The 24,223-nt window shown below is 37.7% G+C and overlaps 4 protein-coding genes across 4 annotated transcripts; 3 read left to right on the forward strand and 1 right to left on the reverse strand.

Moving 5' to 3' along the window:
* Positions 1-9,328: 9,328 nt before the first annotated feature.
* Positions 9,329-10,257, forward strand: MRS44_003951 (uncharacterized protein; the record flags this gene model as incomplete). Its single annotated transcript, XM_065623505.1, has 3 exons — positions 9,329-9,362; positions 9,697-9,809; positions 9,976-10,257. 3 exons carry the CDS (start codon positions 9,329-9,331, stop codon positions 10,255-10,257), a joined length of 429 nt encoding a protein of 142 aa, XP_065479577.1.
* A 3,291-nt stretch (positions 10,258-13,548) lies between these two features.
* Positions 13,549-14,025, reverse strand: MRS44_003952 (uncharacterized protein; the record flags this gene model as incomplete). The annotated part of the gene is made up of 1 exon (XM_065623506.1): positions 13,549-14,025. One exon carries the CDS (start codon positions 14,023-14,025, stop codon positions 13,549-13,551), a length of 477 nt encoding a protein of 158 aa, XP_065479578.1.
* Positions 14,026-18,911: 4,886 nt separating this feature from the next.
* MRS44_003953 (uncharacterized protein) lies at positions 18,912-20,027 on the forward strand (the record flags this gene model as incomplete). Its single annotated transcript, XM_065623507.1, has 3 exons — positions 18,912-19,012; positions 19,124-19,244; positions 19,437-20,027. 3 exons carry the CDS (start codon positions 18,912-18,914, stop codon positions 20,025-20,027), a joined length of 813 nt encoding a protein of 270 aa, XP_065479579.1.
* A 2,139-nt stretch (positions 20,028-22,166) lies between these two features.
* On the forward strand, positions 22,167-23,292 carry MRS44_003954 (uncharacterized protein; the record flags this gene model as incomplete). Its single annotated transcript, XM_065623508.1, has 2 exons — positions 22,167-23,038; positions 23,085-23,292. The coding sequence occupies 2 exons, from the start codon at positions 22,167-22,169 to the stop codon at positions 23,290-23,292; spliced, it is 1,080 nt and encodes a 359-aa protein (XP_065479580.1).
* Positions 23,293-24,223: the final 931 nt, after the last annotated feature.

The raw sequence follows: 24,223 nt of genomic DNA on the forward strand, positions 1-24,223 counted from the left end.
GCTCTATTATTAATATCCTTATGTATAGTTAATAAAGTCTATAACTAGTCTTTTATATTTTCTAATAAATATAAGGTATTTTAATAAGGGTATTAGTTTTTATATTTACTTAATAAACTTTTACCTTAGGTATCTTTCTAGAATAAAATATAATAATTATTTTTTAGCTTTAATTTTTCTAGTATCTAGGTTAAGTTATTAGCTAATAGTATTAGCTTAGCTATTCTTTATTCCCTTAATATAAATAATAATATAATTAAATTCTAAGAGGTATTTAGCGTATTATAGTTATTATCTACTAAGTTCTTAAGTTTTAGCGAAGTAAGTAATATTCTTATAATTTATATATACCTTAATCTAATATTTACTTCTAAGAAGATAGTATTAAAATTCCTTAAAGGTATTAATAATTATAAGAAATTCTTTATTATAAATAAGGTAATTAAGTTCTACTCTATATAGCTTATAAAAATAAAATATAATTAGGTATAAAAGTCCTTTATTATCTTATTAATTAATCTAAGCTCTTAGCGTAAAGTCTAATATATTTATCTTAAGTTCTATTAATTAAGATAAATTAAATATCTTAAGTATTAATTCACTTAAGATAAGCTTTTTAATTATATAAAAGGCTTCTTATGCTTTATTCCTAAATATAAATATTTTATCTTTCTTTATAAGTTTAATTAATAATATTATAATTTTCCTAAATTATTTAAGGAATCTATAGTAGTAATTAGTGAAACTAAGGAAGGCTTATATTTCCTTAATATTAGTTAATTCCTTTTAGTCTTTAATTACTATGACCTTCCTAGGGTCTATATATATCTCATTATAAGAGATAATATATCTAAGAAATTCTACCTCTAAGGCATAAAACTTACTTTTCTTAGGTTTTATTAATAAATTAGCATCTTATAGTATTTATAATACCTTATAGATATATTCTATATATTTTTCTTTTATTTTAGAGAAAATAAGGATATTATCTAAGTAATATATAATAAATATATCTAGATATTCTTATAGTATATTATTAATTATTTATTAAAATATAATAAGTATATTTATAAGTCTAAAAGGCATAATAAGGTACTTAAATAATCTATACTTAGTATAAAAAGTAGTTTTCTATTTATATCCTTCTTTAATCTAAATAAGGTTATAGGCTCCTTTAAGGTTAAATATAATAAAATACTTTATTTTAAAAAATTAATCCTTTAACTCACTAATAAAAGGCAATAATATATAATCCTTAACTATAATAGCATTAAGTATTTTAAAGTTAATATAAAGGTAGAGTTTTTTATTTTTCTTCGGGATAAATATAATAGGGTATCTAATAGATAACTTACTTTCCCTAATATATCTTTTTTATAGTATTTCTTTAATATATTCTTTTAATACTAGTAATTATGCCGTATTAAGTAAGTAGAGTTTATTAAAGCTAGGTTACTTTTTATTAATAAATTTAATTTCTAAATTATAATATATATATAATAATAAACCTATTTTAAGTTTTTCCGTAAAGAGTTTCTTATAGATATAATACTTTAATAGTATATTCTTACGTTATTTTTCCTCTAATATTTTCTTAATTTACTTAAGGTCTTTTTTTAATTATTAGAATTATTATATAATATATATAATTATTTACTAATTTTATTATTTTTATTTATTATAATATTTATATTATATCCCTTTAGGTAGAGAGGTATCTTATATTTACCTTTGCCTAATTTCTTTAGCGTCTTTAATAAAAGTTTAAGATCTTATATTATTTTTTAAGTTATTATTCGTCGTAGAAAGTACTTTATTATTAAAAGAGAGTACTTAACTAGTCCTTTAGTTAAAATATAGGTTAAATTAGCATAATTATAAGTACTTAAGTACTAGGTTATAGCTTTTTATAGGTATAATATTAAATAAGATTCCTTAGTTTTTTCTTTTAATAAAAACTTTAAGGTAATTAATCTCGCTATTAATAACTCCGTTATTATAATTAAATTATTTCCCTTTGAGGTTAACCATAGTATAGGGTTCTGCCTTATACCTTTATAATAGCTCGAGCTTATTTGCTATCCTCGGGTTAAATAGGTTTTACTTTGCTTTATTATCTATTAAAGCGCGTAGTTATTTTTCTTTGACTTATATTAGTATTTTAAAATATCTTTATATTAATTCTCCTTTAGTAGTGCATAGGGCCTTACTAAGTATTTAAGTCGGGAATGCGCCCTATTCCCGCTTCTGCGCTAATTACCTATCCCTAATAATCCTTATCTACTATTACCTCGGGAATGGGGCCTATTCTTAAAATCTAGCTTATTTCCCTAAATTATTAGGGATTATCTAGGAATGGGGCCTATTTTCCTTAGTGATATTAATATAGCTAATTATTATTTTATTTAAGTCTAGAGTAGGTATAAAAGTTATCGCGGTAGTTAGGTAAACCTCGTAAGGGAGTAAGAGATCCCTATCTATGCCCTCCCTTTTCTCTTTATAAGAGGTAAGTTAGAGAGAGAAGGGAGCCCTTTTTCTTAAATAGCCTAATATTAAGTAGTAATCCTCTTTTTAATTAATTATTTTCTTCGCTAAAGTAAATAATAATTAAGTAGCTTAACTGCCTTAGACTTTACCTTAATTAGCTAGAGCTAGTAATCTTATGTATTTAATATAAGTTTGCCCTTAAGGCTGATAGAGATTATATCTCGCGGCACCTCGGAGAGTGATATAATATCTCTAAGCTAGCTCATCGAGGGCTTAGCTTATTTATCTAAACCCTTTGCCTTCTAGACCTAAAGATACTATTAGTGCAGTTAAATAGCTTTTTACCTTACTCTTACCTCTGCATCTAATAGGGCGCTGCCTATAGGCATTGCGGGCTTTAATTAATTAGCCTTGAGGTTCTCTCTTAGTACTTAAAGGAAGTCTACCCCTAGGATATCTAGTATAGTAGAGGATGTGGCTTCCCTAAGAGTTATTAGCTATAGGACTATATCCTAGACCGACTTAGCTTCTAGGCCTAGACCATAAGTAATATTAGGCATTCCTAGACGGTTTATCTATACCGCGGTTAGCCCCAGGGACCATATACGCCTAGTGCTATATACTAAAATTAACTTTAGAAGAGTTGATTTATTTTGCCTTACTTCATAGGGGGTAGAGTTAATTTATGCCGGGGGGTAGAATTAATTTTCAGAAAATCACTCGATAGGTCAATAAGGGGGGTAGAGTTAATATTTACTAGGGTTAGAGTTTATTTTAGCAAGGGGGTAGAATTAAATTTATAATTAGCTATAAACCTTGCTATCCAATTAAGGCATATTATACGCGAGGAACACTAGTATACATCGCATAAGACTTGTTGTAATTAGCTATTAGGGGGGGCAACTATAATTAGAAAGAAGTTAGAATTTTTAACTATGGCACTTTAACTTTTCGATCACTATATTGCGCCACGACGATGAGCTCTATTATAGAACGTGGCTCGTCCGGCGCCATCTACCCGTTTGTTTTACTTCTTAAATATAAGCTCCTTGTGTGCCAGTTATGCCAGTTTGGGTATATTACAAATAAAGTTACCACATACTTGCAAACACGATATTACGATATAGACCCAGAAAGTCAGCGCAAGCTAGTAGAAACCATACAAAAATTGCCCCATATATTACGAAATTAGTCTCAGCTAGATCAGCTATAGTATCCACCACCGATAATCGAGCCTATTGCTTATCTTAGCGCGCCAGAGCCGGATAGACTGAAGTATCGAGCATACGGCCATATCGTACGTTAGGTTCAGAAAATTCAAGCTCATTATGCCAAAACCCATCAATAGGTCAATCCAAGGTGCAGAGGACGACTACTAAAGGAATGCCTAATACCTCCCACTAAACTACCATGGATCAAAAACATCACATACTAACGCTTTTTCCCCTCCAGGGCGGGCAGCGGATGGTTTAAAGTCAGTCAAAATACTAGTCAGCAGAGAAAGAAAAAGAAGAAGAAGTCATAAGCGAAGCTAGCTTCCTCAAAGCCGCAGGCGACGATTTAAAGTCTTCCCCTAGAAGCGTCCGTCTATCTAAGGCAGATATTAAAATGAGAAGAGAGATACTAAGACGCCATAAATTAGCCATATATAACTAGCAAGGATTCAGGCAATAAAACTTTCAAGGCTATAAGTCTCTAGTTAGAGAGAACTTAATAGCCCTCTATATACTAAAACGCTCGGCGAGATATATTATAGGCATTAACTAGACTACTAAACCGGCAATCCCTAACGATAGACTATACTTTAGGTTAAGGAACCCTTTAAGGCGACGTAAACTTTATAAGCCTATATAAGGATAAATAGAAAATATTATATATTATAAGAGTATTAGACTTAGTTATAAATTATTGCGAAGATATAGTTTGCTATACTAGCTATACCTTTCTCTATTAATTACTTAGCTTATAACTTTAAAGCCCCTAGGAAATTCCCTTTAGTCTTATAGCAGAGAGAAATAATAAGCTTAGATATAAATAGATTAAGAAAAAATTCTTAGTCTTTACTTTTTAAATATATTAAATATTAAGCTATGATTAATAAGAAATTATAAATATTAGGCTAAACTTAATACTCTCTACTTAACTAGAGTAAATTTAAAACTATAAAGTCTAAGACCTATTTAATATATTAAAGGGGCTCTAGCCTAAGATAAAAAGTTAAAGTTATTATAGTAGCATTAAAGAAATACTTAATAATACTCCTATTAGTAATAATTAATTTAATAAACACGTATATAATATATTATAGGATAAAAAAGGGATATATAGTAATAAATAAAATAAAAAGGGGGATAATAGGGATAATAATAATAATGACATAGAGGACTAGGAGCTTAAAGACGACGATGATAACTATAATAATAATCCTAGATATGACAGCGACCTTATCGGAACCAATAAAGAGCCCCATTCAGAACCGCTTATTAGAGTAAAGGGCAAGTCTACCAAGCCAGCATTTAACGAGTTCCTTAAGCTTCTATTCCACCTATGTCTCACGCTATGCACCGAGACATTTATTAATAGGCAGCTAGGCTCTATGTTATTAGTATACTTTAATAGGGTTCTTAGGTTCTCTAGAGATTATCGCAAGTTTCTACTCGCCCGGTAGTATTACCTCTAACTATTAGGAATCATCTATATCTAGCATATATTACTTCTAAAGCGTATATTACCGCTATGTCTATATCCTATTATTAGTATTCCGCAGCGGCCATAGATAGAGCAGCTTAAGACCTTAAATAAAATTCGAGAAAAGTATATAGTTTTAGGCTCATAATCCCTAGTCATAGAGCTAGTAAGCCTTTAAGACTTTAGCCGTAATATTACCTATACCGAGCTACTATTAACCCTCTTCCACTAAAGTAGTAATAGCAAAATAGTCTCTAATAGAACTCTTAAGCTAATAATAAGAGAATTTCATAAACTCTTAGAATACTTTATCTCACGGGCGGAAATACTATATAATAGCCTTATATTCGGTATAAAACCTAATATTAACTTTTTAAAGATTAATAATAATATAACTAATTTAAAAAGCAGCTATTACTTCATAGAGTACCTAGGGAATAGCCTTAAATTAATATACCTAGATTTACTTATCTAAGCTTATACTTTAAGTAAGAATAGACTTACTAAGGGTAGCACCTAGAAGTAGTATACTATTATATTATACTTAAAATAAGTAGCTGAGATAAAAAAGTAACTTATTAGTAGTCTTTATACCGCGTATAATTAGACTCCGCGAGTATATAAACTCTTTAGTCTTAAATATAAGAATAGTCTAAGCATGACTTATAGAGTATATATCTAGGTATATTATATAATATATATTATCTATTATTATAAAGTAAAGTAATTAATAAATCGCAAGTTTTATATAATCTGCTTTCTACTAGTTAAGTTAAGCTATATTTTATACTTATATCTTATTTATATCTAAAAGCTAATTAATTTACTGCGATAGGAGTAAGTTAGGTATATTAAAAGCCACTAAGAATACCCATAAATGCAATTACTTTTATAATAATAGAAAAGTATAGCCTATTTCTTACCTCATAGGTATTCTTACTAAGGCCACTTTAGAAATTTAGCAGCAAGTGGTCTATATTTATTTATATTACTAACTAATAATAATAATCACCGAGAAGTATATCTATAAAGTATATACCTTATTTAACTAATATAATAATAATAATAGTAATTTTAATATTAATATTATATTTACTTAGCAAAATAAATATTACTTATTATAGCATAGGATTATATATAAACTTAATAAGGCATACCCTTTCTAGCTTTAGCTACTACTACTATATGCCTATAAGTAAGCCTTAACCTATTAGCATAAATTCCTTTATTAAATAAGTAAGAAGCTACCTTTATTATCTTAATATATACTTATTACCCTTAAGTCACTTATTATATACTATAAGCAAATAATTATTAATACTTTATTAAACTCTATATCTATTATAGACTAAACTTATCTATCTAAGCGACTAAGAGAATAAAAAACTATTAGATTACTAATAAAATAGAGTTTAAGATCTATGCCGGTACTAAAACTAAAAGATAGGGGTAGTAAAGTCTTATTTCTACTAGATAATAAATCCTCTTATATTACTCTATGACTTCTTAAAAAAGAAAATCCCGCATAGATAGACCGCGTTCTCTACGTCCTTAATAAATATTAGATTCTTATTTATCTCCTCTATAAGTTTATAATTAGGCCGGGTAAGAGTATTATCTAATATTTCCGCAAAATATACCGATTTAAAGGCAATAAGCTTTAATAAGTAATCTCTTTCTATAATAGCAGATCTTTCTAAGATCTAACTATAGTGCCGCTACTAAATCACTAAAGTAAGCCTATCCCTAAGCTACTAAGATTAAGAGGGCATAGCTATAAAAGTTATAAGTATTTAACTATAAACCATAAAAATATCCTTAGTTACTATAATTAACTTAAGCATAGAGCTTAATAGGCTAGTAAAAGAGGATAAAAGGATATTACTATTTAAATATTTACAAAGGGTAAATATACGCGCTATTAAATTATAAAAGAGTAAAGCAATTTATATATTTAGATAAAATATAAAGAGGGTAAAATTACTATTAGTCTTTTTTATAGTAAATTTATATTTATCTTATATTCTCATTAACATACTCCACAAGCGAGCCGACTGCACAAGCGAGCCAATCACTATACTATATAGCTAAAAATAGTAATATTAGATTTTCTAAAATAAGCTATATAATTATTAAAAATATAAAAAATAACTTTTAGATATCTTATTAAAAAAGTCATAAAATAGTATTTTTTCTAGATTTTTAATTAATTTATTAAGCTTTCTATTTATAAAAATCAGAAAAAACATAATATAAATAAGGTTCCTAGCGCGCTAATAAATATGAATTTTTAGGATGTTTCTTTCTATATAGGTATTTTACTAATTAGCTTATTTCCAAAATTTCAGCCATTTTAAGCTAAGTTTAAATTTTTAAGAATTATTTTAAAATCACGATTTAAGGTGAAAATCTGAATAATCGGCTCGGTTGTGCGGTCGGCTCGCTTGTGGAGTACGTTATATATAGTAGTGACCCCTAATGATTGGATAACTAGCAGAACTTGTGCTGCATGGGTCAGGGGTTTTAGCTTGGGGTTAACTTGAGGTTTAAGGGGGGTTTGACGTCGTGTCAGGGCTATTAAAGAGAGAAAGGAAAAAAAAGAAGAAAAAAAAGGGACATTATATCTATTTAAATTTAACTTTAATCAATCATCAGGCATGTATGCATGAGATGGAACGCTAGCAAAACGCATTTAAAAGGGGATAGTATTAACACTGCTTTGCAGAACCTCCACCACCACTACCACTACCACTACCGCTATCATCATCATCATCATTATACTATCATCGTCATCCACCTCCTAGCAATAGCAAAGGCAACGGCAACGGTGGGAGAAGACAAGAACCAAGAGGGGGGATATTAATACGCAGCGCCGAGTAAGGTTTAATACGTAATATAAGATATACATATGCCTAACATATAGAGCGGCGGTGCCTCTAAGAAGGGACCGCATCAGCGGGATTATTAGCCACTTCCGTAAGCAGTACTAGCTCAAAGGAGAAGAGCTAGCCTAGGTAACTATATACTACTCGGGATTACTATTACGGGATCTATATATGATCTAGCTGCTAGCCAACGGCAGCGCACCGATCGAGGATCTCGCCGTGCTAGCGGGCTATAGGTGCACCGTATGTAGGTACCTAATGATTAACTGAAAGAATATACTCGCTCATCCGAGGAAATCAGACCACGCAGATATCAGGGGCGGCTAAGAGGCGGTAGAGCTCTAGACCTTTTCGCAGGGACGCTTCGCGAGGTACTAGGTCATCGAGAGGCAGAGGCCAATGCCGCGGGATGCTATGGTTAAAAGGGATATAAGCCGGTGCTCAGATGAATCGGAGCCGGGCTTAGATACCGGTGGGTATTATTATAGGGACGAGGTTAATGGGGGGATTAGGACGGGATACTAACCCAGTATGGCCGTATACTTAAGAAAGAGGAAGACAAGAGGCGATAGACCGCGTAGAAGCCCGGCGGTATTAACCATAACTCAGCATAGATTAATAAGACGGGCTAGGCTAAGCACTTCTAGGGGCGAGATCTTAAGAGGATCTACTAGCTTAGACTAAGGCCTAAGTCTAAGGCCATGCAGAGAGGCATGCGAGACAGCGCCGAATACAAGGAGTAAGAGATATTAGCGCGGCTTATTGAGAGCTTTAATTAAGAGATATCAAGGTGCGTCGGTTAGCTAAAACGGGTGCCAAATAAGACGCTTCGCTAGCTAAATAGCATTAACCCAGAGACTCTAGTAGGGTAGCCGTTTAAGCTAAAGGAGCATAAGAGTTCTAACGAGAAATATTAGGCGTACGGGGGGCGGTATCTATGCCACTGCTAGCGGGTATGGAAGCTTGGGCGGGACAAGGCATAGACTTATATCCTTATGGTTCCTCCTACTTTCACTAAAAGTAGACTTTTACGAGTCTTAATTAGTCTAGCACCCCTATAATCCCCTTTCACCTAAAAGAGGATATTTAATAAGGCCACCCTGGCCCTTTTTTTCATAATAAAGTAGACATTTAGCCCCTGGTTGGCTGCTACCCTTTTACCCTTGCATTTACCCTGCGCAAGTCTTCACAACTTTGGCATAGTAGCTGAACGCCATGTGACATCAATTTTAGCTTTAGCTTCTAAGACCAAAGTTAACGCGCGAAGAATGCGTCTTCTTCGTGTCTGTGAACATTGCGACCGTACGTGGCTTCCTTATCTTTATAGATTCCATTATCTTTAGTTATATAACATCGCAAGCCGCCACTCTTAATAAAACGATCAAATACTATGAAAATGGTATTCGGGAATATTTCACCCAATAAAGCCGAAGTCACTAAATAGAATAAAATAACTCTATGGCCCTAATATACTCGGTGGCCAGAGCTATTCCGCAATCGACCGCTTGATATCATTGCTGCATCAGCACGGCGACCGGGGCCTGTCAGGGGCGAAGACTATCTGCTAGGCCAATAGAAGAGGACTTCAATTTGGAGCTCTGCTAATGCTGAAGCCTAGCTGCATATTCTGCTATAGGGCGTCGACCTTATGTTCGATCGGGCAATGGCCACACTGGCTCGTATATCATATACGTCCCGCTGCTGGTTAAATATGTACTCAAAAGACATATTCTAGCCATATGCATTCCGGTTAGTATTATGCTTTAAGAGATATATCTCAGTATAGAAGAGGTTTATCTGCTTTATCTTCTGGGTTCTACGATTCAAGGCGCGGCAGCGCTAATAGATTTATAACTTAAGGTTGGGGTCAGACGAAGAGAATATAATACAGTATATCTTAATACTGGTTACTTAGTCGCTACTGGAAGGAGGCAGCTGCGACCTCGATCGTTTGGGCCAAGAGGATTGGGCACCTATTGATGACTGCAACCAGGAGTACCGGGAAGCAGACGACGACGACGACGACGATGCCGAAACCGACGACGATGCCGAAACCGACGAAGATGCCGACTACGAAGAAGAGGAACATATAGAAGAGGGAAACTATCCAATTGGAGATAAATCGGACTTTATACCCCCATCCGGCTCTTGGTTGCAGTTATCCGAGGCCCTATTTCAACTCTCAATAATATTCTAGACGCACCGGGACCCTGCTGGAAACATGGCCTCGTCGGTACTCATCTATTACACGGCTATCATAGAGATACAGAGGGAATCTCTTACCTATCATTCGGCGAACAACTCCACACCTAGGCTAGCAGCTCTCATTTGGGTCAGCCGCGTCTTATTCCTCAAGTACGCTCTGCCTGTCTATCGCTACGGTACCCTTGCGTACCATTGGCCATCCCGGGACTAATATCTATCTCAGCCCGACCGCCTCGATGCCATTCGCAAAAGATATCTCATACAGGGGTGCTATACCCCTTTTAGAGAGATTATCAAGCTAAAAGCATTTGCGAAGTCCATTAACACGCTTGCGGATAAACACATCTTAATTATCATCATCATCATCGTCGTCGTCCATGTGGCTGCGAGACATGGAATTTCCCCTAAACCCTCCGCTATGCTCGATATCTTCTAAATTGTCGTCAATTTCTATGGCTTGCGGCCTTTATAAGCCAAGTGCCGTCACTAGTAGTTATATTACTTCTAGAGTCTTAGTATAATACTGACCTAGTATTATAGTAATTAATTACTTGGGTATCGGCGCGGGAGCGGGCTTAGGCGCCCTATATGGATACTTTCTAGGCCTTTTACTGCTAGGTTTAGCTCTGCCTTATTTCCCCTGTGTCTTAGGCCTACCTTGAGACTTACTTATATGCTCGGCCATTATTAATTTTAGTGGCTAATATACTTATTTTTAAAGCCTATTTAAACCCTTCCCTAACATAAAGTCTAGGTTAATTAGTAATAAAGACCTAGCGTAAGACCTAGTCATATTTATTATTATTAGATAATACTTATCTTCCTTAGAGTTATCTTATACTTCTCGCTTTTACTTTCACGGTAATTTTAATATAAATTTAGGCGACTTATATATTTCTAAGTCCCTATCTTTAAGGTCTTAATGCGAGGCCTTCTTGCCCTTACTAGGCTTTTTTTTATTAGACTTAGGCGCTTTTTTAGCTATTCCCTATCTATAATCAGCGCGGTTTAGATAGCATATTTACTTCTTAGCCTTATTAGATATCTCTCTTGCCTTATAATTAAGTAGCTTCTTAGTTAGATTAAGGAAATTCTCGCTATAATTAAAAAAGAGTTCCTTGCTAGCCTAAATATTATATATTATAATAAATTTAATCTAATATTTACTATTAATATAAAGAATTTTAGGCATAATATTATAGCTATACTTATCGCTATATAACTTCTCTAATATATAATTAATATAATAACTTAGGTTACTATATATAGCTACGTTTACCTAAATGCCTTTATTTTTAAGAAATATAAAAATATATAAGATATTAGATTCTTTATTAAATATATTACTATATCTAGCCTCTCTTTAGACGCCTTTATCATAAGTAATAAGTTCTTTAATATACTTAATAATAAAATTACCTTATGCGATAAATTTAGCTATAAAAAGCCTATAATTAACTCCCTCTAGCTAGCTTTAGCCTAATATAAGAGCCCTAATAAGACTACGCTATAAAGAATAATTCTAGTAATTAATCGCATAGAAGAGTTTATTTTTAGTATTTTTAAGATTAGCCTTCTCTAAAATACTATAAATACTATAGAGATCTAAATTATACTCGCGGTTTAGCTATATATAAATATATAATTTATCTTTTTATTTTAAAAGATAAGTTTTACCTTATAAATAATAGGTATAGCTAGTAAATTTATATATATAATTCTTTATTATATATCTATAATACTTTTTATATAAATATTTATACTAGATATAAATATAATTTTCTAAGGTATATAGTCTTTTATAAGAGTAGAGCTTAATTAGCTTATACTATTAATACTCTTAGCTATATATATAATTTTCTTAGTTACTAATAAGCGCCTTTTTAAAGTAATTATATTATAAAACTATTTTAATTAGTATCTTCCTAATTAGCTTAGGCAGAGATAATCTAATACTAAGGTATTTATACTTATAGAAAATATTATAATAATCGCGGTCAAGAAGATAAGCTATAATATAAAAGGGATCCTTTTTAATATAACTATAGTTAACTATCGCAACCATAGATTATATAATAATATACTCTTCTAATATCTAAGGCCACTATATAGAGTTTACCGCGGAAGTGGTTAATATTTAGTAGTAATTGCGTTTATATGGTTTAAGAGGATACCTATTAGCGATATTAGCCTTATTAAATAAAATATATCTTCTTTACTTAAGAGTATCTAAGAGGCAAGGAAATATTAAAAGGTTTTATTTATAATTAAAAGCATTATATTCTTTATCCTCATAGGAATAACTAAAATAAATAAAATAACTAAGAATATAATAAGTTCTTAGATTAAATTTAATAACCTTAAATTTATCCTTATATTAAGAGTTAAAGTTATCCTTAGCTATTTATTTAGTATTTATAATACTATTAATAAACTTATTAAGTAAGAGGATATCTTAAAGTATAATTTACTTTATTAAAGGCTAGTTTTAATAAAATATATAATAAAATACTTCTATAAATATTTTAGTAGCCTTATTAGCCTAGGGGTAAGTAATAGACTTAGCTAGGCAATAAGAATTAAAGATATTAGACTTTTATTAAAGCGTAATTATATTATTAGGTATATAACTTATTATATACTAGATTAGGATTAATTTATTATAACTAAGAAGCCTAAGCCTATCTAGCTAGTTTTTAAAGTAAAGTAAGATAATTAAGGCGAATTCTAAATAAATAATTATATATACTTTTTCCTTATGACTTATTAGCTTAAATCCAGATTTATAGTTAATATCTTTTAGCTCTTATAACTAAATATTATATTTTAATTCCTTAGAGCTCTTAAGGTCCCTTAGGTAAAAAATAAATATTAGTATTATATTTAAAGTAAAGATATTCTTTTTAATTTCTATATAGTAAAAGTAATACTAAGGAATATACTTTTTATTAGTTTAGATATATATAACCTTATAGTAATCCTTATATTTATTATTCTTAGGGCTAAAGTATTTTTATTTTTTAATATTAATATTAATTTTATTAAAGTATATAGGGTTAATTACTTTAAATTTAATTCTTATTATTTTAGCCTCATCGCTTAATATAAGTTTACTACTAAGGCCAGCAAAGAGATTATTACTAGTGAGAATATAGCGCTTTATAGCCTTAGTAGATTTAATGATATAGGACATTATGCATATATATCTATCTTTAATATCTTAGCGAAATATGGTTAAAGCTTAAACGATGCGAGAGATATCCCATTCTGGCTTTCGTAGGGTTTAATACTTGGGGCTTATAGCTTTGGCATTTTTAGTTGCTTTGGGGGAATGATACTCCAAAGTCGGCGTCACCTGTCGATGCCCCAAGCTGGGGGATCGCACGCCAGATAACCTCGGCATGTCTTGGGCATCATCCCATTCATCATTTGACGTGGTTGCCTTTTGCGCTGACCTAAACGTCGGTTGCGACGGGTGAGGTGGCTCAAATGAATGAAAGCTGGATTGGCCTTGGCCAGGTCGTTTCTGAGGCGGACTGACGGGCGCGCAGCCGGTACCACTAGCGGGATCGTGCAGAACAAATCGGGCATTAGTCGTCTCGAAACGAGCCGGCTGTGGCGATGGTGATCGTCGTGGAAGAGGAGAATTATCCCCAGGATTGCTTGGATCGTCCAGGGTCAGGTAGGTTACCTTGAGTTGTGTGGGAGGATGAGCAGGACCAGGAGCAGGAACTGCACCCGGAATTGGGCCTGGAGCCATGGCTGCGACTAACTTTGTCAAAGTTTTCTAGAATTGTCCCTCTCCTTCAGCCACGGCTGCCTGCACCATTCCGCAATGAAAACGGTCTCGTGCTAGATGATAAAGTGAAAGGAAGGGCGACGCAATCTGCGAGTTTGCCCTGTCAGTCGGAAGGAGGTTTGCCTGGGTTGGGTCCCGAGAACCTGAATGAAAGACGCGCGTGGCCAACTGAAGGCACAGGTCCTAACTGAAAAGCGAGCAGGTGCGGTTAATAGCACAAGTAAACCCACTAATCCAGTGAATGTTTCGCAAATAATCCCTCATGCGACGAGCCAACGATGCCGGCCAATCTAGTTTGCGCGTCAGACTTTTGTTAGGTTGCCTGTGAGGCTCGAGATGAAAGTGGTGATGATTGATTGACAAGCGGGCGTTGTGAGTCTGCAGGACTGGACAGGGGGAACGCGTTCGCCAACAGAGCTTAGCGCGTCTCGCCGGCCACACCCCTGTCAGTCGCCTTGAGGGCCCCTTCCCACTAGGTATTAACCCAGATATCACCCCACACCTTATTAGTCCAGATACTTGGGCATGAGTAGCCGAGCAGGTACTGTGGACCAGCAGCGGGCCCGCGCGACGTTCTAGAACCTCGATCTACACAATATGGTCTAAGTAGTTTAGTTCTTTCAAGCAATTCTTAGCGAGCGATACGGTATTGTAATCAACCTGATTTTCATTGGCTGTGGTTGTAAGTCGAACGGCGCTGTGCCGGATGATAGTTAATCACTTTGTCCAGCTTCAAAAGCCGTGGACGTGTATATGCTAGCGTCCCCTTTTCTATCGCCTCAAATTTCAATTCAGAGAATCGCATTGTGAACCCCATTTGAGCAACAGGCACTGTTCTTGCATAAGCGATTTTCACTCCAGGTGCCAACATCTACGTGTGAGCACACAGCGTGATAAGACAGCAGCGGCTTAGCGCAGTGTTCCCCGCGGCGGGTCAGCAGCGGACTAGCGCGGCGATCTCATGGTCAGGAGAGTCTAATACCCGTTGGTCAAGGCCCCACCAGCCAACTTTCGGGCCAGGCTTCGCGCCCCTCAGTTGGTCACAAAATTCGCGGACAGCCACAAAATTCGCAGACACCTCAAAATACCACACGTTAACTCAAACACCCCCAAAACCCACCAAAATACGGCCATTTCAGTTCAACCTAAGTACTCAAACGTGTGAGGTCGTTATGGCTCGAGTCTCGGCTAATCTACGGATCTAAAATGCCGTCAATCCAGCCAAGAATAACAAGAGGTGCTTCACGCGTGCCACCCGCAACCAGGGTTCAAAGCCACTCCACGAAAATCCATATATGGATTCATATATGGATTCATATTAAATACACTCCATTCTATTAGACCCTCTTATAGATTTACTACCACTCTATGCGAGCCGAGCCATATATGGAAATTATGGAATATAGTGGATATTCCATAATCTTAGGGAGGTTTATAAATACTATAAAACCCCTAGTTAATAGGTTAAGTCTAAAGTATATATTAACTAATATACTAGGTCTAAGATAATATATGCCTATCCCCTTAAGCACCTGGGATGCTATTTAGCTATTCCCGTGATGCTACTCGCGACTATAGCTGCCTAGCTGGTAGAATAAAGAGCTATATGATCCCGTGTATTAGTGCATAGAGGATGTATCCCTTAGATAATTCTTATTAATGCGCTAATGCTATTATATCTTTAACTATATAGACTTTAATTATCTAATAAAGCTACTGCGTCTACCTACCTTAGCTTATTTTCGCCATATAGTGGCCTTTTTGGTCTAGCTAGCGTTAAATCCTTTAGATGTAAATATCGGGTCATAATAGCTAACTACTAGCCTAATTCTCGGCCACCTACTCTTAAGCGCTCTGCGCAAGGGAAATTAATGGCGGCGATCCTAGAACGAATAAAAGAAGATAAATAATAGCTATTTCGCTTGTTTAAAGGATAGGCTTTGTCTGAAAGAGATGGCTAAACGCGTTAATAGGTCTACCGGTTTAGGTATGATATTTAGAATATCGCAATAAAGGAACGCCGCTAGGTCTATTATTTGTGTATTAAATGGAAGGATCCGAGGCCAAAGAATTATAATTATAAGGGCCTATAAAACGCTGAGAGTTACTTATTTAAGGATTATAGCGGCATAGTTAATCCTTTAGGTAAAAGGCAGGCCCTAAAATCTATAGTTATAATACCTGCCCGCTTAATTATTATACTAGTGCGATTAAATCTAGAGGTCCTCCGCGATTAAGAAATAATAAACTTACTAATTAAGTGGTTTAATAAAGCTAAGTTTTAGTAGATAATTATTAATTAGATTATTAATATAAATTAATTATTTATTACCGCGAAGGACCCTAACCTATAAGTAATCTTTAAATATCTTAGCCCCTTTATTTCTATTATAAAGGCTTATATATCTGATATAATAGTGCGCGTGATCGCTGAAAGAGAGTTTAATGCGAATAAATTAGCTATATAAGAGATACTTAGAAAGAGCCTAGGCTAGATTTATATCTAGTTTAATGGATAGCGATCCGGGAATAGGTATACTCTTTATAGCATTACTTATATATTTAGGAATCTTAATAATAAGCCCTAAAAGTATGCTCTTAGCCTTCTAGAGCTACTAGACCGCTATATAGGCGAGAATATCACTAAGTAGATACTTAATATCATCCGGGGGTTTAAGATTAGGGATAAGCTGGGCTACTTTACGCTAGATAATGCCTTAAATAATAAAATAATAATAAAAGAGCTAGGCTATAAGCTAGGATTTGACTAGGAAAAGCGCTAGGTTTATTATATTAGCTACGTTATTAATAGAGTGGTGAAATATATACTATTTAGCTAAGATCTAGACGCATTTGAGTAATAGATCTATAATAGCTAATTTACGGCGGCGAGGGAATATAAGTAATAGTACAAAAAGGGCCTAGTAGGTAAATAGCATAACTTCGCCGTGGTAAGCTAATCTTATTCTTATTTTTATTATATTTTGTTTTTTAATTTATCTCTTTTTGGGCTTATTTTAACTAGATTTATAAGAGGTTAATAGATCTAATATCTAGACTAATATCCTTAAAAAAGTCTAATAGGTTAAATCCTAATTATCTAATAATCTAGCGATCTAAAATCATAGCCTTATTAGCATTATATTAGATAATACTACCTATTAGCTTTTATAGCTAGCTATAATTAACTAGGCTCTTATTTTATAGCTATTTTATAACCCTTTTATCTAATAAGCGTTAAGTAAGTAGAATAAAGTAAACCTTATGAAAAGTAGCTCTATTAGAAGGGTGCTAGGATGCTGTTCTTTTTAAAGGGAGAGAACCGGATTTTAAGCAGCGATTAGCGTATGCTCTAGGCGCTCCGTGATATCTTACTAGACTTTTAGCTTATAGTTAAAGCCTTAGAGGGTAATAGATAGGGGAAATACTAAAAGTAAGCTTAAGAAGATAAGGTTAAGTCTTTATTATCTAGTAAGCCCTAGCTAGATTAAATTAGTCTATAAATTAATATAGCTAACTAAGATATAACTTAAAGGTATAAGCTGGGATCTTCTTCATATATATAAATATCTTCTTAAGTCCTTTAAATCCGCTAAAAAGATAGCTATTAGCCTCCCTGACTCGGGCATCTCGCTATTAATATTAACCTAGGCTAGATAAAGTAGGATAAGTATTATTAATACCTTAACGATAGCCCCGTGATTTATGGCGCGGCGGCTCTCTATCTTGCTTACCGCTGGGCATTATTCGACGATCTGTGGGAATAGGAATATAAGGGCCTATTTTCTAAGGATTAAGACTTTAATTTACCTATAAGTAAACGTCTTAAATCCTCAAGGAATAAATTTATAGCCTGGCGTAATAGTAAACGAGGGCTAACTCTTTAGAATTAGGCTATTAACGAATCTCCCGGGATATCTCCTTTGTCATTATATAGTGGGTTAGATCTCAATAAGTACGAACAGTAGCAACGTAATATCAATGATTTTAACGCCCTCGTTACTAATCTATATAAGTACTGGCATACTAGGCGGCTTAGGTACCCTAAATTAAGTAAGATAGCCCTAGATTTATTGACTATGGCCCCTATATTAGCAGAGTATAAGAGGTTATTTTTAGTGGCCAGGCAGATAGTTATAAGGCTTAGGAATCCGCTAGATGCTTCAATTATCGGCCTATGCTAGACTTTACGCAGTTAGCTACGTGCAGGATTGATCAGGTAATTGGATTAGATACTAGTAGAATCTTCGAGGGAATAATAGTGATATATCAGGGGTTGAGTTATATAATAGATTTATTCCCTTGCTCGTTATATAGAAATCCTTTCCACATTATGGATTCACATCCATAATAGATATATATCCATCTATGCCACCGTTGTGATCTTAGTCATTATCCATATCAATTCCATATCCTCAGATGTGTAGTGGAGTGTAGTGGCTTTGAACCCTGGATATCACGAAGTCATTATTGATTCATGAGCCTCCTGAAGAGAAGGTCAGCCACGATGTCAAAGAACACGGGATATAACACAATGATGGCACCAGCGCTCGCAATAGTCCAGACCATTTGGACTATTAGTCCAGACTGCAATCTAAGATCAATAATCAATCCACGACGGGCGTTCGTGGATTGACGACTAGGATGATGCGTCCCTTGAAACAAGCCGTGTTGATCTGGATCGCACCAGTAAATTGATCAGAAATATCCAAAACAAAATGGTTAGCACAGCAACAATCATGGGCACCCTGGTTTTGTAACACCATGCCAACAACCTAGCGTACTTAGCGTCCACACTGGGCGTCCGTATTCCCTGCCCTGATCTGCAGTCTGGACTAATAGTCCAAATGGTCTGGACTATTGCGAGCGCTGGATGGCACCAAAACCCTATGCCGTATAATACCGAAACATCACGAAGTCATGAGTTCCCCCTCATGCGAGGCCCTCCGTTCCGCAAAGAATGTTGTGTCAGAGGCTCTCATCATAGGCCAACAACGTCAAGCATTCGTTAGCAACTACGAACACCGAATTAAGGCATTCTCAGCTAAAAGGAAGCTAGGGAAGTTCATCAGGCCTACGGGGCTCTTTGTAACGAGCGTTATGCTGAGGATATTCGCCGTCAACTCGAGGAAGAAAACGCCGCCGAGGGAGCCCGTCAGCGCCGCCGAGAAGTCCGTAACGTGCGTTCATTATGCAAGAACGAGATCGACCGCCTTCAGACCGAGTGGAAGGCCGAGAAGATGCGCCTTTTTGGAATGATGTGGACGAGGAAGATGCCCTTTAAACAGTGGCTTGTGGATATGGGGAAACAGGAGGAATTCCTCTCGCTTGACTGTATCCATAAGAAGATGAACGAGATCCTTAGTTAAAAGGCGGATGGCTTTATGATCGATATCCCCGAAGCAGAAGATGTTATACGGGCTCGTGAGAAGGCGCGCCTTGCCCCTCGACCGATCCTCGCGATGAGCTGGCAAGGGAATGATGATACCGTCAACTTCACGGGCTTCGACCCCTTCAACGACGAAGACGATGAGGATCTTCCTCCGGCAACGGCTGCCGCAGAATATGACGATGTATTTGACACGCAAATCGAAGGAATTCCTCGTCACGAGAGGTCATCGCCACCGATGGAGATAAGCAGCCCGTGCCCGAATAAGGAGTCACAGTCACAGTCACAGTCACAGTCACAGTCACAGTCACAGTTGGAGATCCCCTCACTCCCGCCGCCTGCTCAAAGCAGCCGATGGAAGCAAATAGAAGCTATGTTGACGACTTGGAGGGTCCAACGAGCCAGTAAAGCCGGCCCTTCAGGTGAAGATGTATGTGAATTGCACCTCGAGATGACCGGGGCCACAGGCTGGCCTGGGCGACGAGACGGTCTTAGACTTTGGAGGGCAAATACACCAAGATTTCACTCTGACGATGAAAATACTCAGCACTTTGAGCCTCATTTTGCAATTTGAAGCCGTGTTGACGCCATGGTGAATCAATTCATCAAAAAGAGGCATTTTTCACACCAAAATTAGGCCTATTAGGTGTCCACGGGTTTTGTGCCCAACTCAGAGGCGCGAAGCCTGCCTCGAAAGTTGGGTGGGTCCTCCCCCTCTCAACGGGTATCGCGTGGAGGAATATTGGACACCCCCTCTTCCTCCTAGTTTCTGGCTAATCGGGCGGCGCGACTAGGTGAGCCTTGCTGCGCAATGTTGGCTGCGGAGCGATCGTCCCAACTTCCTCGTTACAGGAGGCGCATTGGCGCAACTTTGAAACGTTTTGTCTCAGCCAACGGTCATAGCCATCGTGCAATAATTTCCTTCCAGTCATAATAATACAATCCTGCAATCTTACTCAGGGGGTATCCGCTTAGGGACCATGCGCAGACTGCGTTGTCACCAATCTAAGCATGCCCTACAATGTCCAATGCGCCCGCCCTATAGCGCTGCCGTTCAGCAGACTTTCAAGGTTAAGAGGCCAGGGTGTGAATTCCCTACTCTATATAAATAATTTAACTACACAATTAATTCTTAGCTTACGCCTTATATTAGTAGCTCCCGTGTTATTGATAAGATTTAGTAGCCGGAAAAATCGCAAAACTTTTAGCGCTTTTTTCCGCCCAAGTCCCTGAAGTACTAGATTATAACAGATAAGGCCTTTATCGCTGCCGTATGAGAGAGGTCCCCCAATCCCTGCAGACCGTTGGCCAGGGGATGGGAGGATCGACCAGTACGACGGACGCAACGACAATCCGGCGACAGGTTCCCGTGTCAGAGGCGCTGGTGCTGATCGAGGTGCATGGCGGAGCACTCCTGTAACGGTTCTCCGTCCCGCTTCTGAGCTGTCAAATCCCAGATCATTCTTGTCACACACACTAACTCGCACGAAGATGATAGTAATTCTAAGCTGGGGGGTTGCTTGGACCTCCTTTTGGGGCGGGGTTCCCAAGTTTCAACCCCCTTGGCGCCAGTCCGAAAACTGGGGTATCACCAAATGCTTCTAGGTCTAGAAGCGGTAGGCTCTAGATGTAATGCTCCCTGCTCCTCTAGCCTGGTCATATTGCGTGAGCAAGCAACTCTCAAACTCATTCGAGTCCCTAGCAACTTCTCCCTTTTTCTTTCTACCTAAAATCCACGACGGACTCTATCCTCGGCTGGAAGTTACTCGCCTTGTGGTACGGAGTACTCATGTACGATCCTAAAGGAAGCTATTGCTCAGCCGCCCGCCACAACTGAAGCTGGCAGAATAGCGCCTGAGAAACACTACAGGTGAAGCCCAAAACAGCATCCCGATTTTAGGGCGTCAAAGTGCAGAAGCCGGCGCACGGCATGTCGTCTAATCACCGAAATTACACGGAGCAGAGCTGCAAAAGGAGGCCACAACGTCAAATGCTTCTAGCAATAGGGGCGAGCTTGAAATGAGGAAACAGAAACAGCCTGCCCATTGAGGCAGAATAGAACAGGCGGCCCTGGCTGCCGCTGCCCGGCTACCGGGGAAGATCAGTGAACGGCAATGACGAATATTGGACCTATAGCTGATCAAGTGCTGAAAGGCCCCAAGAGGTTGCACCTAGAGGTACTGAGAGGGATAAATGTGGCATTGCAAGGTGTTGGTCTGAGCCTCTGTGCGCTGCACCACATTCATGCAACCCTTCACTGAAGAAGACCGAAATGTTCTTATTTCAATTGGTTCTGGCTCAAACATCAAAAATTTCGTCCCCAGTTGTGGCAAAGAGAAGACTAGTAGCTGGCAAATCATTTAAGGAGTATAGCCGGGTTTACCTAGCAGAATGCCTCGGGCGACACTCGGCGGAAATTGCCGCTTTATGAGGTGGAAGCAGACTTGAACCTGGCTGAGATGGGATGCCTTACGCACACCCATCCTCTCACCCTCTCGAATGCGAGCAATCACATTTATCATATAGTCGGGCGAAAGCAGTATGCAGGTCGCCAATATTGTGGCGTCTAGTGTGACTAACGAGGCGCTGATGGCAGGGCACCCACTGTACGCGGAAAGTCTGGTTGATTGTAATCTTCTTGTTCCTTAAATAACAAAATGGGCGACGTTCCATTTCCTAAGTTTTTGAGAAAAGACATATTTTCCTGGCTACAATGCTGAGGCACGCGATATTGGCGGCTGTGTTCATTCTGGCAGAGGGAACAGCCGCGCAAAGCTGCCAACCCCCCACGATTCGACTTCCGTTTGGCAATTGCAGCTTTCCAGCCACTGACCAAACGTATGTTCACTCTACCGGTATTTTACTTGGTGTTGGTAAACTCGACAGTGTTTGCGGAATGACGAGCACGGTCGTGAACTCGACCCTGATACAGTCCAGCGAGGTGTGCTCTGACGAATGGCTCACTGTCAGCTCCATTCGCGTCAATATGACCAAAGCGCAGTGTCGGTCTCGGAGAGGAGGATTTATCTTCCGAGATGATGTGCCAACAGCACCCTCTGATGCCCTTTCAACCCTCTCAAACCTCAATCCCGGATGGGTCAATATCACCAAGGCTGATACGACTACGCCATTCCAACATGGCATACAGGCCACCCTGCAGATGCGAGACAAGTCAGTTACAATGCTCGAAGGACTGATCAGCCAGGGGCAACAACACACAATGAGTCACATTGGGCTGGCCGAGACTTCGACATTGCTGCACTCGCTGAAAGATGCAGGCCTGATTGGGGCCAAGTCCTGGGGCCTCGACTCAGGGTCACAAAGCTTCGCGGCCCCAAGAAATGGAAGTCTAGTCTTTGGGGGTTACGATGATTCAAGCTTTGATGGGGGTTGGTTCACATACCCCATCCCCAAATCGAACATGGTGAGGGAGCGTACCTGCCCGATTCAGGTCCAAATTACGCAGATGAGCTTCAGGGTCAAGGTTGGGCAGGATACCCCCCAAGTGAATACACCAGTGTCTGGAGGGAATCCCCTTACAGCCTGCATAGAACCGTCAGTCTATAACACCCACCCTCCCGATCGGTACATGATATATTAATCTGCATCACAGATATGACAATCAGTTCAGATTCCCAAAACCATACCTAGACACCATCAAGGGAATGTTGAGAGATGGCGAACTTCTCATGGATCCTTCCCAGGTCACTGGACTCTACACTATCGAGCCGGGACTGGTATATAATGCCTCCGCTAATATTAGTGTTTCCATGACGTTCACCATTGGCAACGGATTGACGGTTGAGATACCCTCCTACGAACTTGGTATGTTTGCATAATCATCCCTCCCCTAACCCGGAGGGCATCCCAAGAGTTTATTAGGCGCCTACTCATAATGAGTTCTTGCAGTGCGGCCCCTCCGCGGACTTGATACAAACGGAGTACCGAAAGTGAACTCGAGTCTCACTGAGGTGCAGGTATTTGCACAGGAGGGGCCATTAGAAGGGCCCGTATTGGGGAAGGTTTTCCTCTCTCAAGTTGTAACCCCCTCCAAACGCTGAAGAATCGAATAGGCGAGTTTGCTTTACCGAGGGGCACCAGCTAACTATGAGCAGCTTTACTTGTTCGTTAACTATGAGAATTCGACATTCTCCCTTGCAAGGCAGAACATGGGCCAGATGTTTCTCGACGTAAAGTCATCAGCGACATGTCCAGCTGATCCAGCTTTGAAGGCGACAGATAAGGGCCTAATTGCTGTAGGTGCTGTTTTAGCACTGGTAGTCATTGGGCTTGGGGGACACATCCTATACCGGTATTTGAGGACACCGCCGAAGAGCCCTGCGACTCCTGACATACGACGGAGTGAGCGTCTCTTCCCCCTCCTAGCCCACCGACGCCTGGCAGCATTAACTAGTGCCTCGGGCGTCAATCGTCGAAGGAAAGGGCCAAATGCTGCGGACCGTCTCCTAGCCCGTAGTCAAGGCGTTACCTTAGGTCTAGATGTTTAACAAAGCATAGCCGTGGTGTTGAGAGAACAAATGGTCAAAAGCCGACATTGTGAATAGGAAATTATCATGTTTTGAGGAAACTTAGGCATAGAATGTATTCAAGGAGCCCTAGGCAGCCTAGACATACTTGTACGTAGCCATAGATTCGACGCTGTTGGGGAAGTTGATAATGCGGTCAGTACAGAGTGATCGAAGCCCATTGCGTTCGTGGTGGCTTTGCTTCATCAGTGACGATCTCGGAATGTGCCACGAACTCAATTAT

The sequence above is a fragment of the Fusarium solani genome, assembly GCF_023522795.1.
Source record: "Fusarium solani strain SB1 chromosome Unknown bctg00000001, whole genome shotgun sequence".
Taxonomy (NCBI): Eukaryota; Fungi; Ascomycota; class Sordariomycetes; order Hypocreales; family Nectriaceae; genus Fusarium; species Fusarium solani.